Source organism: Solea senegalensis, linkage group LG14, assembly GCF_019176455.1.
Source record: "Solea senegalensis isolate Sse05_10M linkage group LG14, IFAPA_SoseM_1, whole genome shotgun sequence".
Lineage (NCBI taxonomy): Eukaryota > Metazoa > Chordata > Actinopteri > Pleuronectiformes > Soleidae > Solea > Solea senegalensis.
In genome coordinates, this window is record NC_058034.1 from 21,349,943 (window position 1) to 21,363,328 (window position 13,386).

At 40.9% G+C, this 13,386-nt stretch overlaps 2 protein-coding genes across 10 annotated transcripts in view; one reads left to right on the forward strand and one right to left on the reverse strand.

The window, feature by feature from the left end:
* Window positions 1-3,096: 3,096 nt before the first annotated feature.
* Window positions 3,097-9,895, forward strand: hyi (hydroxypyruvate isomerase). The gene is made up of 8 exons (XM_044044444.1): window positions 3,097-3,363; window positions 4,382-4,493; window positions 4,694-4,808; window positions 5,675-5,753; window positions 5,831-5,880; window positions 5,962-6,031; window positions 8,748-8,882; window positions 8,998-9,895. The coding sequence occupies exons 1-8, from the start codon at window positions 3,165-3,167 to the stop codon at window positions 9,054-9,056; spliced, it is 819 nt and encodes a 272-aa protein (XP_043900379.1). The 5' UTR covers window positions 3,097-3,164; the 3' UTR covers window positions 9,057-9,895.
* Window positions 9,896-10,237: 342 nt separating this feature from the next.
* Window positions 10,238-13,386, reverse strand: part of szt2 (SZT2 subunit of KICSTOR complex) — a 99,703-nt gene continuing 96,554 nt past the window's right edge. For all 9 annotated transcript variants that reach the window (XM_044044439.1, XM_044044443.1, XM_044044440.1 and 6 more), the window contains 3 exons: window positions 12,939-13,049; window positions 12,158-12,226; window positions 10,238-12,064 (listed from right to left, as the gene is read on the reverse strand). In XM_044044439.1, coding sequence (XP_043900374.1) covers window positions 11,900-12,064; window positions 12,158-12,226; window positions 12,939-13,049 — 345 coding nt within the window. In that variant the 3' untranslated portion in view covers window positions 10,238-11,899. The remainder of the gene's footprint in view (window positions 12,065-12,157; window positions 12,227-12,938; window positions 13,050-13,386) is intronic.

Here is a 13,386-nt window from a genome sequence, read left to right on the forward strand (position 1 = left end):
TAGAAAAGGAAGAAGCAGCTACGAATACAAATGACGAATGACCCCCTTGAGGCCACTGTAGTTCCATGCAAGGAGTGGGTTGAAGCAGAATTTTGCAAATCTGGTCGCTTTTTCGCCTTTAACTCTATGGAGCTCCCAACTACGGAGAATTTTCTCCTGACCAAGTGCATTTGATTTCAACGGAGCCAGCGAACACAATCCGTGGAGCCACGTCCATGCTGACCATTCGAGAAAAGCCAGTCCGATGTTTTCTTGTGTCTAAGAAAGTTGAGGCTTGTTGGTTCAGGCACTAATAGCCTTCACGTGAGTTTGTTTGCGGTGGATTGCAGGTTGTGAGCCTAAGACCCACGCACTTCGGGCAAACCAACCCAATTGGGGATGAAGACGTGCTGGTTCGGGTTGGGGTGCTTGCAGTGAGCTGCTGGAAGACTTAATAATAGTCAAGGTCCGCCTTAAACCATGCCAGCCCGTCTGGCGCTGCTCTCATCCGCCAGTTGCAAGACAACTTGCCATTGAAGACTTGAAGGTTCCAAACCCTAGTAATGCAAGGGCCTGCTCAGTTTTGTGGCGCCGACCACACTCGCCAGTCACAGAGTGAGTAGTAACGGGGTCACCTGTTAATAGGTTTCAGGTTGGGGTGCACTGATCCCACTGACAACCTCCTCACTCCGCCTGGATGCAGTTTATTGTCATAGCCAAACAATGACATTGCTGCCTTGATCTTATAGCTGGTACCTGGCTAGGAGGTGTAAGTGAGTGTAGTGCTGTGAAGCAATATCCTGTTTCTCGCGAAACCTCCTGATTATGAGGACTTCCGTTTCGGCGGCCCTGACCTTGTAAGGATGGTTTTCCTCTAACAGACAGTAGGGGGCAGTGGAGACAGCCCCCAATCTCCCCACTAACCATCACAATGACTATGTAGCTGTTATCACAGTCTCACCATTAGATGTCACCAATTCTCACACACTGGAACTACAACACTGACACTTCTTGTGCGTTCCATGTGTCCATTGTAGTTGGAACTCGGAACTTAGAAACTTGGAGCAACCTTATCAACCCTGACATGGCATACCAAGATGGCAGGCACTGTACAAACACTGCTAATAACTGTTAATAACAGTAAATCAGTCATAAACATAGTATGTTTAATTTTGTACTTGGAAATGTTACTGAGCGTTGTTATTGACTTGTATTGCAAACACTGTCCATGTTTTTTTCTCTCTTTTCAACTGGAACACTGTGAACTCCTTACTACTTCCGATGTTAATGGAACGCAGCATTCCTCTGTGTGTCAGATGAGGACAAATGGACGATCTCTGTGGTAAAACATGCCGATTGAGTGGGTTATGTTGTGAAAATGACAGTCCTCTCTGTGTGCAACAGCTTATTTGTAGTTTTTGATGATGACGATGTTCCTGTCGAACTGCACTCTCTGCCGCAACAATAACAACAACAGCAGCAGCAGCAGCAGCGAAAGTGTGATTATCACTTCTTGTCAGAGGTGCAACCATGTTAGCATTTGCATACATTACACTGAGTCAGCGAGGCTGTTTGCTCAGAGATAATGAGTCCAGCAGTGACTGTGGACACCTGTACACAAACTCACCTACTGTATCTGACAGCTCAAAGAAAAGTCCATGGAGAGAAATCGGGTGAGTTTTACATCACAGCACACAGGAGCTGTTGATCCACTGCACCGGTGAGTTCAAATGTGTTATTCTGTCTCTTTGGTTAGTGTGAGAGGTGAAAAGGGTAGAAGGTGGTGAGAGGTGGACACAGAAGACAGAGACCAGGAGCAGGTGTTTGATAGGTGTAGTTAAAGCTACAGTAGAAAGGAACGCTGGACAGAAGTAGTGCTGATTGCAGTTTTTCATTCACCAAGTGAATGAAATGCTTGAGTTTTGGGGATCAGAGCTCTCTGTCCTGATAAGATGGACAGATGGTGCGTTCCATTTTCATCGGAAGTCAGAACTGGGAGTGACCACATTCAAATTGAGAAGTTACAAAAAACAGGGACACACTATTAGCAATACAGCAAATACAATTTTAACAGTACTATGTGTACAACTGATTTAATGTGAAGCAATTAAGACAGAAGTACTATTAAAGCATCAGCAATAAAAGGGCCCAACGTGACTCGGGGTGGGGGTGCTATAGAGCCAGTGTGCCACGCCCAAGCCTTGGTGAGGTATCAAACTAAACGGCCAATTATTCTGAATCTGTGTGTCGAGCTTTGTGAGAATCTGACTTTCCTAAAGACCACAAACGTGTGTTTGTCAATTGAAAAAAAATGCAGCAGGAAATCCAACGTGGCCGAACAAAATTTAAAAACCATTTCAGTGAGAAATTACAACTTTCAATTTTAAAAGTCACCTAATTGAGAGGTTGTTCTGATTTGGAAATCCGACCTGAAGGAGGTGTTCCAGTTAAAATGTCTGACTCCCGACAACAACTGGAATGCACCAAGCAGTATATTCTCTCCCTGAACTGGCCTGTGATTGGTCAAAGTCTTCTGTGACCCTACACATTTAGTTAAGAGTCCAAAGGACTTTATAGAAAAGTTTATGTATTTTTGTATTAATAACTCCCAAAGAAATCTTCCCAGTATAACTTGAAGTAGTTGTCTAGTTGTTGTAATGCCATAGTAATGCGGTATATTGGGTTGCATTGTGATAATAATCACAATAAAAGTATTTTTCCAGTTGTTTAACCTGATTTTACAGTTAAAAGTTTATTATTACACATTTATTGCAGTTTAATTTGGAGAATTTCAGTTTCATACGTTCATATCAGCAGCTTTTTAAGTTTACGTGCATCTGCACGGTGCCAGGAAGCATGGGGAAAAGTCATGTGACAACAACACGCCTTTACTTTGGTCAAAACTGCTGTCAGTGCGGATACTTTCAAAATAAAACAATCAAGCCTCTTTTATGATATAACATATAGAGTACAAAAAGAATACGGATATTGATTGTGTTGTTTGATAAGAGTTTGATTGAATTACTAGATGTATTTGTACCATAGGTTGTGTAGCGAACGTGCCGCAGTGTTTGTGAACTTTTATTTTGAAGGCCGCTCCTCGAGTTTCCGCTGTGAGCACAGTAACGTGCTGTAGTGTGTGCGTGTGTGGTCAAATCTGAAGACGTTGACAGAACAGAAGCGTCATGGCTCCGCTCAAGTTTTGTGCCAACCTGACGTGGCTGTTCACGGAGCTTCCGGACTTCAGCCAGCGGATCCACGCCGCCGCCGCGGCCGGTTTCAAGGCCGTGGAGGCTGCGTGGCTCTACGACTGTGAGCCGGGGGAGCTTCAGAGAGCCAGGGAGGACACAGGTGTGGAGGTGGTGCTCATTAACACCCCGCCAGGTAAAAAAACAAACAAAAAAACGGCTGTCCTCACATAGACACACACACACACACACATTACTGTGGAGCATACCACGACAACGAAATGACTAACCATAACCCCTTAACTTAACGCGTATTCCTAACCCTAAAACCAGATCTTAACCGTTAAAAAGGCCTCTAAAATTGTGAGGGCCAGACAAACATGACCTAATCATTTTTTACAAAGAACATGTCCTCACAGCTACACACACACGCTGGTTTTGCGTCATTTGTGTGGACACTAACCTTAACCCTAAAACCAGTACTTTATCCTCAAGAAGCTTGTTAAAGTTGTGTGGACCAGCCAAAACTGTCTTCACAAGGTCTAAATGTCCTCACAAAGACAGATTTGTCTGACAAATGGGAAGTTACAAGTATCTTAAGACATGTACATTACATTACATGTCATTTAGCAGACGCTTGTGTGTTTGTGTGTAGGCACACACAAACATAGCTTAAATGTCGAACCCTGACCCTTGATAATTCAAACCCAATTCTCACGTTAACCTTAAAACCAGACAAAATGTTGTTGTCCTCACTCCCTATGGTTTATAGCAGAGGTGTCCTGTGGACCACATGCATCCCGTCACTTAAATTTAGATTTTTTTCATATTTACAGACTTACAGTTTTGCCTCATGAACGTTTTATTTCATTGGGAATATCGAAACAAACACTGTGATTTTAATATTACAAAAAAAGTTGGACGTTTTCCGGTCACATACAAGAACACACACACACGTTCACACAATTGACTCTCTTTCATTTGGACAGCCTAAACAAAGCCTTATGGCTAACCTTAACCATAATTAGTTAATGTCTAACCTTAATTTTAACTTAACTACAATACAAATCTGAGCTCTCACAACTTCCCCAAAACAATCATAAATGAGGTTCTGCATCATCAGGACCAGGTTTTGGTCCCGTCAAAATCAGTGTTTATGCCAGAAAATATTCTTTACATTTATTGAGTCCACTGTGTGTGTGTGTGTGTTCCAGGAAATTTAAAGGCAGGTGACCTTGGTTTGGCAGCAGTTCCTGGCAGAGAGACAGAGTTCAGACAGGGTCTGGATGTGGCCGTGAACTACGCTAAAGCCCTGGACTGCAAGAGGTGACGCCATATTTAGACCTCATGTAAAACTATGTGGATGTTGTCTTCTATTGAAAAGTCGCCAGGGGGCGACAAACAGTGGTCGTTCTGTGTTTTTCGGGTTTTCAGTGACCTAAGATGGAGTTTGCAAACGCACCCTTTATTAATTACGTGACAATTTAATGACTGGTTCTACTTTTACCTCCACATTCCGTCGTCAGGATCCACCTGATGGCAGGGAGAGTTCCTGTGGAGTCACACAGGTCAGCGGTTGCCAAGGAGATGGAGGCCGTCTTTGTCCGGAACCTGAGTTACGCCGCAGACGTCCTGTCAAAGGTCAGGTGACCGTCTTACTGTCCCCCACACGTCAACAGAAGCAGCACAGTTAGAGTTCAAGATGATATAAAGTGTACTCACTGATAATATGAATTAGCAACTTGTTTAGTTACCATGGTAACCCCCTGTTCTTTTCCTTCTCTGGCACACAAAACAGCTGAAAACTTACCAAAATAAAAGCACACTCTGCACATCATATACACGTCAGTTTAACTGCCACTGGTGAAGCTTGACAATAAGGGTACATTGAATTAACGCTAAGTAAAAGCATTTACCAACAGTTAAGTCATGTTTTAAATAACAATTTGTTAATGTTATTCAGATTAGTGAATAAGTGAAAAATTACGTTAAAAGCTTTCATTTATGTATGATAGTACTGAATACTGAATCATTACTTAACACATACTTTACCTTAATAATGTATAATTTAGCATTTATTTAACCATTATTACCCTTAGTTAATGTTCCCTGTGACCCTTATTTTAAAGTGCTCCACAGGTATTGAATAATGCATGAATTAATACCTTAGTTACTCGCAATAACTGCATTAAACATTGCATTAAATCACTAAATGGTTAATAACATCATTTAACGTTACTTGCTGAGTGATATTTATTTTATTATTTAACCAATGAGGAAGATGTTTTTTTATACAGTTTGACATAAAATATTCAAATAAGCAAAAGCACACAGCTGTGACTGACCTTCACTGTAACCACACATTTCTTTTCTTTTTAATAAAATAAAATAACACAATATTTTCTGTAGTTTACTCATCATTTCTCTGTGATATAAAGGGTAGATAAGTTTAAATTGGACACTGTGTCCAAACAATCATCACTATAATCAGACCGTGTTCCTCACAGGAAGGAATCACTGGACTGATTGAACCAATCAACACGAGGATCACTGATCCCAGGTATTTCCTGGACTCTCCTCATCACGGTGAGACACTGAGAACACTGACCACTGTGGACACTTAGAGTCTGAGTAAATAAGAGTTTGTTTGTTTGTGTCTGCAGCAGCTAAGATTCTGGAGAAGGTCGGAAAACCCAACATCCAGCTGCAGATGGTGACTGACCTGGAATTAAATTCATTAAGAAATATAAAATAAAAATGTGTTGAATGACCAAATGTTTAAAAACTGTTTCAGGACGTTTTCCACTGGCAGATAATGGACGGCAACCTGACTCAGAACATACAGAAGTATTTACCTTTAATAGGTGAGTAACATGTAACCTGTGTCACCTTATTTATCAAGTTTCTTTTATTGAGACACCCAAGCCTACTTCATTCACCCTGTCATTTAAAATGAATCATTTGGGTTGTTATTCAGCATTTTGTGTGGAAAAAGTAGATTTTCTCACACAGTCTTAATCTATTTTATTTTCCTTCCTAAAAAAACAAGTTACACTGACAGACTATGACAAAGATATTTGGACAAAATTGACACTGAAGGGTTAAAGTGCGAGAAAAATACAAGCCTATAAACAAGACTGGATGCCATGATAATGTAAACATCAAAAATAGAACCTTCTCTGTAAGTTCACTGCCTTGAAACAATATCCCAAATCCCAAGGATCTTATATGAAATGCAGGAGCTCAGGAAGTTAAAAAGAAAACTGTTACAAACCAATTCTCTTGAACTACAAATGCAAATGAATCAATAAAAGGGATTTATCGCTCAACCCACATATCAACAAACAAGTACTAGACTGGACCCAAAAACAATAAGTGGAGCAGAAGTCTGTGAAAAGAGGGAGGAAACTAAACGGAGACACTTTTTATCCCACATTTAAAATCAGAAAACAGGGAAAAAAGAAAAAGTCAACTGCAGGTGTTGACTTTGTGTCTGGAGCAGAGTTTTCCTGTCAGTCTGTCTCTAAAACCTCACACGATGATCAGGTTGATCGACCTCAGCTGTGAGGGGGAACAACACAGGTGCCGACAATCGCTGCTGATTAACAGAGAAACCTGTGACCCAGATTCAACGTCTTTGTCTGAGACACCTGCCAAACTGTCTACTATTTATATTTATATAGAAAAAAAAAGCCCTGGAAAACGACAGCCCATGACATCTCAGAAATGGAAAGAATAACTAAGAAAAACATGTAATAACAACATAAAATATGGATTTAATGTGCTAGTTTTGTAAAACTATGTATAAATGAAAAGTATAAAATAAATACAAAAAATATGGAATAAAATGTACACATTTGCAAGTAGACATGATTTTAAAGCTACTTGTTAACAGTATTGACTAAAATACCAGATAAAATGCTTAGTTGAATAGACCTGTTTCTATTGATGTTAACCCTTTTTAAAAACAGCCGTTTTTTGGGAAGCGGACATTTTTTTGCCTCTAGGAACGAATGTGTCGGGTTTTTGTGAGAAACGACAATTCTACATTTTTCCAAAAATGAATATGCAATATGAACATGTGCACTATATTCATTCAGTACAGTAATAATTGAAAAAAATATATTAAAAAAAATGAATGGCACAAAATGTACATAGGGTTAATATTTCGTTTTCCAAATAAAGTATTTAAAAACAGGCACTTGAACTCAATCATTGAGCGATTTGAGCATGGGTGTTAAAGGTCAAGGGGTGAAGGTCACTTGTCACCCTTATAAATAACCCCTGTGACTACTTAGATTTTTTTTGTGGTCCACTCAGACTTGTTTTTACCCATTATGCTAATCTCAATAAAAACCAGCGGGTGGATACAATAATTCTAGTAATGGAGTGAAAGTTTGTTCATCCACAGAGTAAATGATGTACATAATGGCTGGTGTGTGTGTGTGTGTGTGTGTGTGTGGAAAGGTGACTCAACACTAACACAGCACAGCCGTGTCTCCATCTCATGGTCCATTAAACCTTGTGCTGTTGCTGTGCCTTTTAAAAACAATAATTTTGTGCACTGCCACTTTCATTAGGTTGTACTGTCAGGAAAAAAAAATGACCAGTCTTACAATTATGGTAACTTGTAAAAATGCTGTTATATTTAAAGGACAGTTCAAGTCCGATATCTTGAGAATAAGTTGAGTTTCAGATTGAAACTAAAGGTTGTAAAACGTTTGTTCTCCTGCACCAAAGCCCATTGAGAAAATCAGCGCCTTTAGCTCAAACACCAAAGTCACAAAAGAACACATTTCAACTCACCGATGGAGGCAGCAGTAGATCAAACCACTTGGGTGTGCTGTGTTGTCAAATTTCTGATTTTCTCTATGGACTTTGGTGTGGGGAGGGTGATTGGACTAGAGGCAGAACAAAGACACATTGCAAACTCACTGACATGTCTTACACTGGTTAATCTTTGAAGATTTATGATATTTAAAAGTTGTTTTCATAGATAAAAAGTCAAATTTGAAGGATTTTACCCGGCATTTGTCCTCACGTTGTTCTGCTTCACTTAATAAAGCCTGTCCTACACTCGAGGATAAACAATTTTGAACTCAACTTTGAAACCAATTTTCAATGTTTTAATCCGGAAAAAACACAGACTAGACCAGTGTTTCTCAGGGACACACTTGATTCAAATGAATCGGTCATTACCGGGCTTTTGCAGAGCTTGTTAATGAGCGCATTATTTGAATCAGGTGTGTTGGAGTCAGGGAAACATCAAAAACATGCAGGGCAGTGGATCCCCAGGACCAGGATAGAGAAACCCTGGATTAGATGATCCAGTCAAGACTCTGGCATTTAATCAAACCATTTCAGGAAGGACATTCCAGTGGACGCCATGTACAGTAGATGCAATGTCACCCATCGCGGACGAGTTGCCACGTACTGTCACACACTTGCCAGCTGTTCAAGTCGTAAATATCAAACATGCGTCCTTAAAATCGCATGTACAGGACAGGATAATTTGGCGTGGGAGGGGCTGTTTTTGAAACTGAAAACCACGATGCATCTGTGTCGCCGCGTGATTCGCAGGTCACGTTCAGGTCGCTCAGATTCCAGGCAGGAACGAGCCCGACAGCGACGGAGAGCTCAACTACAACTACCTATTCAACCTGCTGGAGAGACTCAACTACCAGGGATACATCGGCTGTGAATACCATCCTCTGTGTAAGTGTGCTTTTGATTATTTGTTTATATCTTTACATGGAGCAGATTTAGAAAAACAAAAAGTCTGACCACCACCATCATCATCATCATCATCATCTCTCTCTCTTTACTGAAGGCTCCACAGAGGAAGGTCTGGGATGGATCAAAAATTACTGGACATGCAGCAAGCAGTGATGGGATCTCCTGACTGTTACACTGATTTAAACACAAAAAAACCCCAACTTGCATTGGATTCCATTCATTTGGGCAAACCTAAATAAAACCATTTTTCCCTAAGTCCATTCATAACCAGTTCATTAACCAAACCAGTTCATCAGAAATGAGCCTCTGCCTCACCAGGACCAGGTTTTTGGTCTCCATGTGGACGGCTGGTCTTGACAAGATCAAAAAAAAGTCCTAAATACAACAAACGTTTCCAGCCAGACTCACGGAGTCTATTGCTGAGTTGTAGTTTTTACAAACACCAGTGCAGAACCCGTTCAGTATGTGCTTGGTTTTTGTGTATTTTTATGTTTTTGGTGTGTTTGAAAGTTTGCTGACATACAGACGTTCACGCAGGATGCTGTGCTTTGGGGCTTGGGGAGGTGCATGCACTGTGAGTGGCATTGTTAGCGATATATATGTATATATATATACATATATATATCTGTCACATTTCTTATCCAAGCGACATCAAAGTGGGCAGCGCAAACACTGGTGCTCTGAGTAAATCCCCTGCCAAGTTTTAAGTCTGTCAAATGACTTGTTGGACAGTTATGGGATTATTAAATGTCTTTATTAGATAAATGGTGACCTCGTACTGAACTACAACCTGGTACTTTGACCTTAATCTGCTCAAAACAGGAATAATCTCATTTTCTACGTTTAGAATGTTGCATATTAGACCTTTAATGGGGAACTTTATGGGTTGTAATTGAATTTTAAATTGTGTAATTACTGTTTTTGATGTTCCGCCTTGTGATGCACTTTTTTAATGAAGGGTTCTATAAATAAAGTTACTATTTTTATTATTATTGTTGTTTTTATAATATAGTCTTTGTTTCAGTGGCCTGGTTCACACACACACACACACACACAAAACTGATTCATGACATTCTCGTTTATCCTTCGTGTTTTATTCATGATTTTTAACATCCTGTATAAAGTATTCTGTACATTCATAATAATATACATTATACAGTCAGCGACGGCTGCAGTGTCTTTATATTACAGTGTCAACAGGTTCTACTTCACATTAATGTTGTTTTCTCCAGTGTTTTCAGAGTAGAATTCTTCTATTTTACATGTTTGAGTCGCGGGTTTTTTTCAGTGGAGATCAGCGTTTTTCTCAGTGATTTTAACGACTTTTTCCCCTGTAAACTCGTCGCCACCTCAGAAACACACAAGTCACACTCGACACGCTGCCGTGGAAATGACATGTGGCATGTTATTATGCAAATCGTCAGAGTTAATATGACCCATTTTCCTGCTTTGTGAGAGGCGATATTTGTCACATTTATATCCAAACTGACTCAGGCACTTTGACTGCAGAGGGAGGACTGTGTGTGTGTGTGTGTGCATGTGTGTGCGTGTGCAGGGCTGATGGAATGACAACAGTATCGCTGCAGACGTTTGAGAAACTCAGGGAAAAAGAAAGACAGAAACGATCAAACAAACGGCAGAAGGCACTTGAGGGCAGCGGGAGGGTTCTTTTTTTTCTTCTTTTTTTCTCGGCAGTGAGGTGGAAAACACGGAGCAGGTCTGACACTTTGGAGGAAATGTAACCATTAAAGTCTCACTCTGCTGTCTGTCACTGCGTATGAATTATACAACAATGACTTACATGGTGGTGAAAGAAACACTATCAGAAGGCACAGGGTCTGAGAGGCTGAAACTAATCTACATGACGTCATAGACGCTGGACTTCGAAACCTCCCTTGGAGTTTCAGCAGAATTCAGTTGAGTAGAAAAGAAAATCTGAGCTGAAAAGTCGCCACCGTTTTCTCTTAAATGTGTGCCGTGCTGCTCGGGCTGATTGATATGAGAGAATGTGCTGACGCCTGCTGAGCTGAATTTTGCAATGTGTCTTAGATTACGGAGGTCGTTACCTCCACACCAGGGAGGTGAGCTTTTCATCTGTGAGTCTGTCCTTCTCTTAGCAACTTCAGTCAATCTATGTTCCCATTACATGAATCCAGTCACTGATGATGATGATGTCAGCGTAACACCCGCCGTCTCTTACCATGGACAACATTTAAGTAAGTGTACGCAGAATCGGGCGATCTTTCAGATTCAGCAGCAATTTAAATGTTTGTAATGGAGCTTCAAAATGACGCCATGTTGGCAGGAAAATCTGTGGATTTAAAACAGGAAAAGTGAGCGGAGAAGACGGAGAGTGATGGAATTCAGCTTACTGTACTGTGATCACTTCATATCAGGCCTTTCCTGATCGACAACCGTTTTTTACACTTCTTACTGATGTTTAAGTGCAAGCCTAACTGCATTTTAAGACACACTGATATTAATTCATTGTATTTGATAATAGCGATTAAGCAGTAAACTGTGAAGTCTGTATGCCGACATCAGCGTTGTTAAAAACTCACTAATAAACTGAAATATATTGATTATTTTTCATGATTAACGTCTGCTTCCATACTCAGGAGAAACACCAGGGGGCAGTATGTGGATCAGATATTCTTTCTGTTTGTCAGGTTCTGGGATGTCTCGCTCAAAGTTTGTCTTAAAGTTTGCCGCTCATTTTTACAGAGGATTTTCCTGCCAACATGGCGGCTCGAGCGGTATGAGTCACGTGACGTCCGGAGCTCCGCACAACATGGCCGTTATCTTATCGTGAGTGGTCAGTACGACAGAATGAAGGTGGACATGTTTGACATGAGAGTGACATCATCACGATTCAGAATTCTGCTCCATCACAACAACAACAACAACACTCACACACACACTGTCCTCCGCGTCCTCCTCTCTGCCGTGACTCCCCGTCTCTGTGTGTCCGGCGTGCACGCACACACACATCAGCTCTACAACAGTCCAGTCCACAGGTTGTAGCAGGCGGTGTTGATGACGGACTCCAGGTGATGATACATGGACACCAGCTGAGGAGGAGGACTGCTGCTGCTGCTGCTGCTGCCGCCGCCGGCTTGAGGCGGAGGCGGCAGCGGCTCCCGAAACACAACCTTTAGACTCTGATCCAGGAGGGAAACGACAACGTCAGCACGTCTGTGAAATACTGTCAATAAATCCACAAAATCACAGAGCACCGACTTGTGAAAACTCACGGTTTTTCCCGCCTGTGCGTCCAAGAAGACCAAAACGAAGCAGTCGGTGAACTTCTGGTTCAGGACGGCCTGAGACAACGACATTAAACTCATTAAATTCATTCATTCTTGTGTGTGTGGAAAAAAAGTTTATTTTCGACTTTTTATTATCTGAAGAGTCAATATTTTTCTATCTTGTACATTCACAGATTCATCACCTTTAGTTTAACTCATCTTTGCTGCTGTGACACCTTAAGTTTCCCTCTCGTGAGTCTAATAAACGATTGTCTTGTCTTATTATGTTACTGCGGATCTATTTATGACACCATCGATTGTTATTTATTTGGCAAATAAGCGAAAAGTGAAATTACCTTTTTTTTTTTTTTAGACCCAAATGTGAGACTTCTTCTGAGAAGTCAGAAATGAATCAAGCGCAACAATCAACCACTAAAACTCGTTTTTCTGTTCAGAAATGAAAGTAAATAACTATAATTTGACATTTTAATCAAGAAATAATTAGGTTTTTTTTTTTTTTTTACAAAACAGTTCATGTATAACAATAATAATTATAATTCAGCATTTCAGTGAAATAGTTTCTACATACTGTTGTACTAACCTTTACAGAAACATACAAAAATGACCAATATTGTGTTCATTTAGGGCGGCTGTGGCTGTGGGTGGTGATCTAATAAATTGGTTAAGCGTCGTGCGCATAGAACACGACTTGTTTCCATTAAAGGTAAAGTAGGCAGGGTAGTTTTTGGCGTTATTGGTCAAAGCCTCGTGTCATTCTACTCCTCACCAGGTACTGGGTGCCGCTGTCGTCAAAGTGTCGGCAGCTCTGAGGGAAACGGCTCAGCAGGACTTTGATGAGACTCTGGTACCAGGCTGGACCCATGGTCAGAAAACAGTCCTGCAGCAACAGAACCACACACACACACACACACACACACACAGACCTCATATATCACAGCTGAGTCATATACATGTGATCTAGTTCTGTTGGCAGACTTGGCAGGAGACTCACTCAGGACACCGGTGCGTCCAGCGCCAACTTTGGTGACGTTTGGATAAGAAATTCTACAGATATTACAATTAATGTGTGCGTTTAGCAACTGCAAAAAAACCAGGCACATATTAATGCACTCACAATATCCAAACAACATGAATGGAGTAAGTCCTTTAAAGACAAATGACTTCCCTTCTTATTATTGATTTGTCATGAATCATGAGCTGCGTCCACTTAAGCA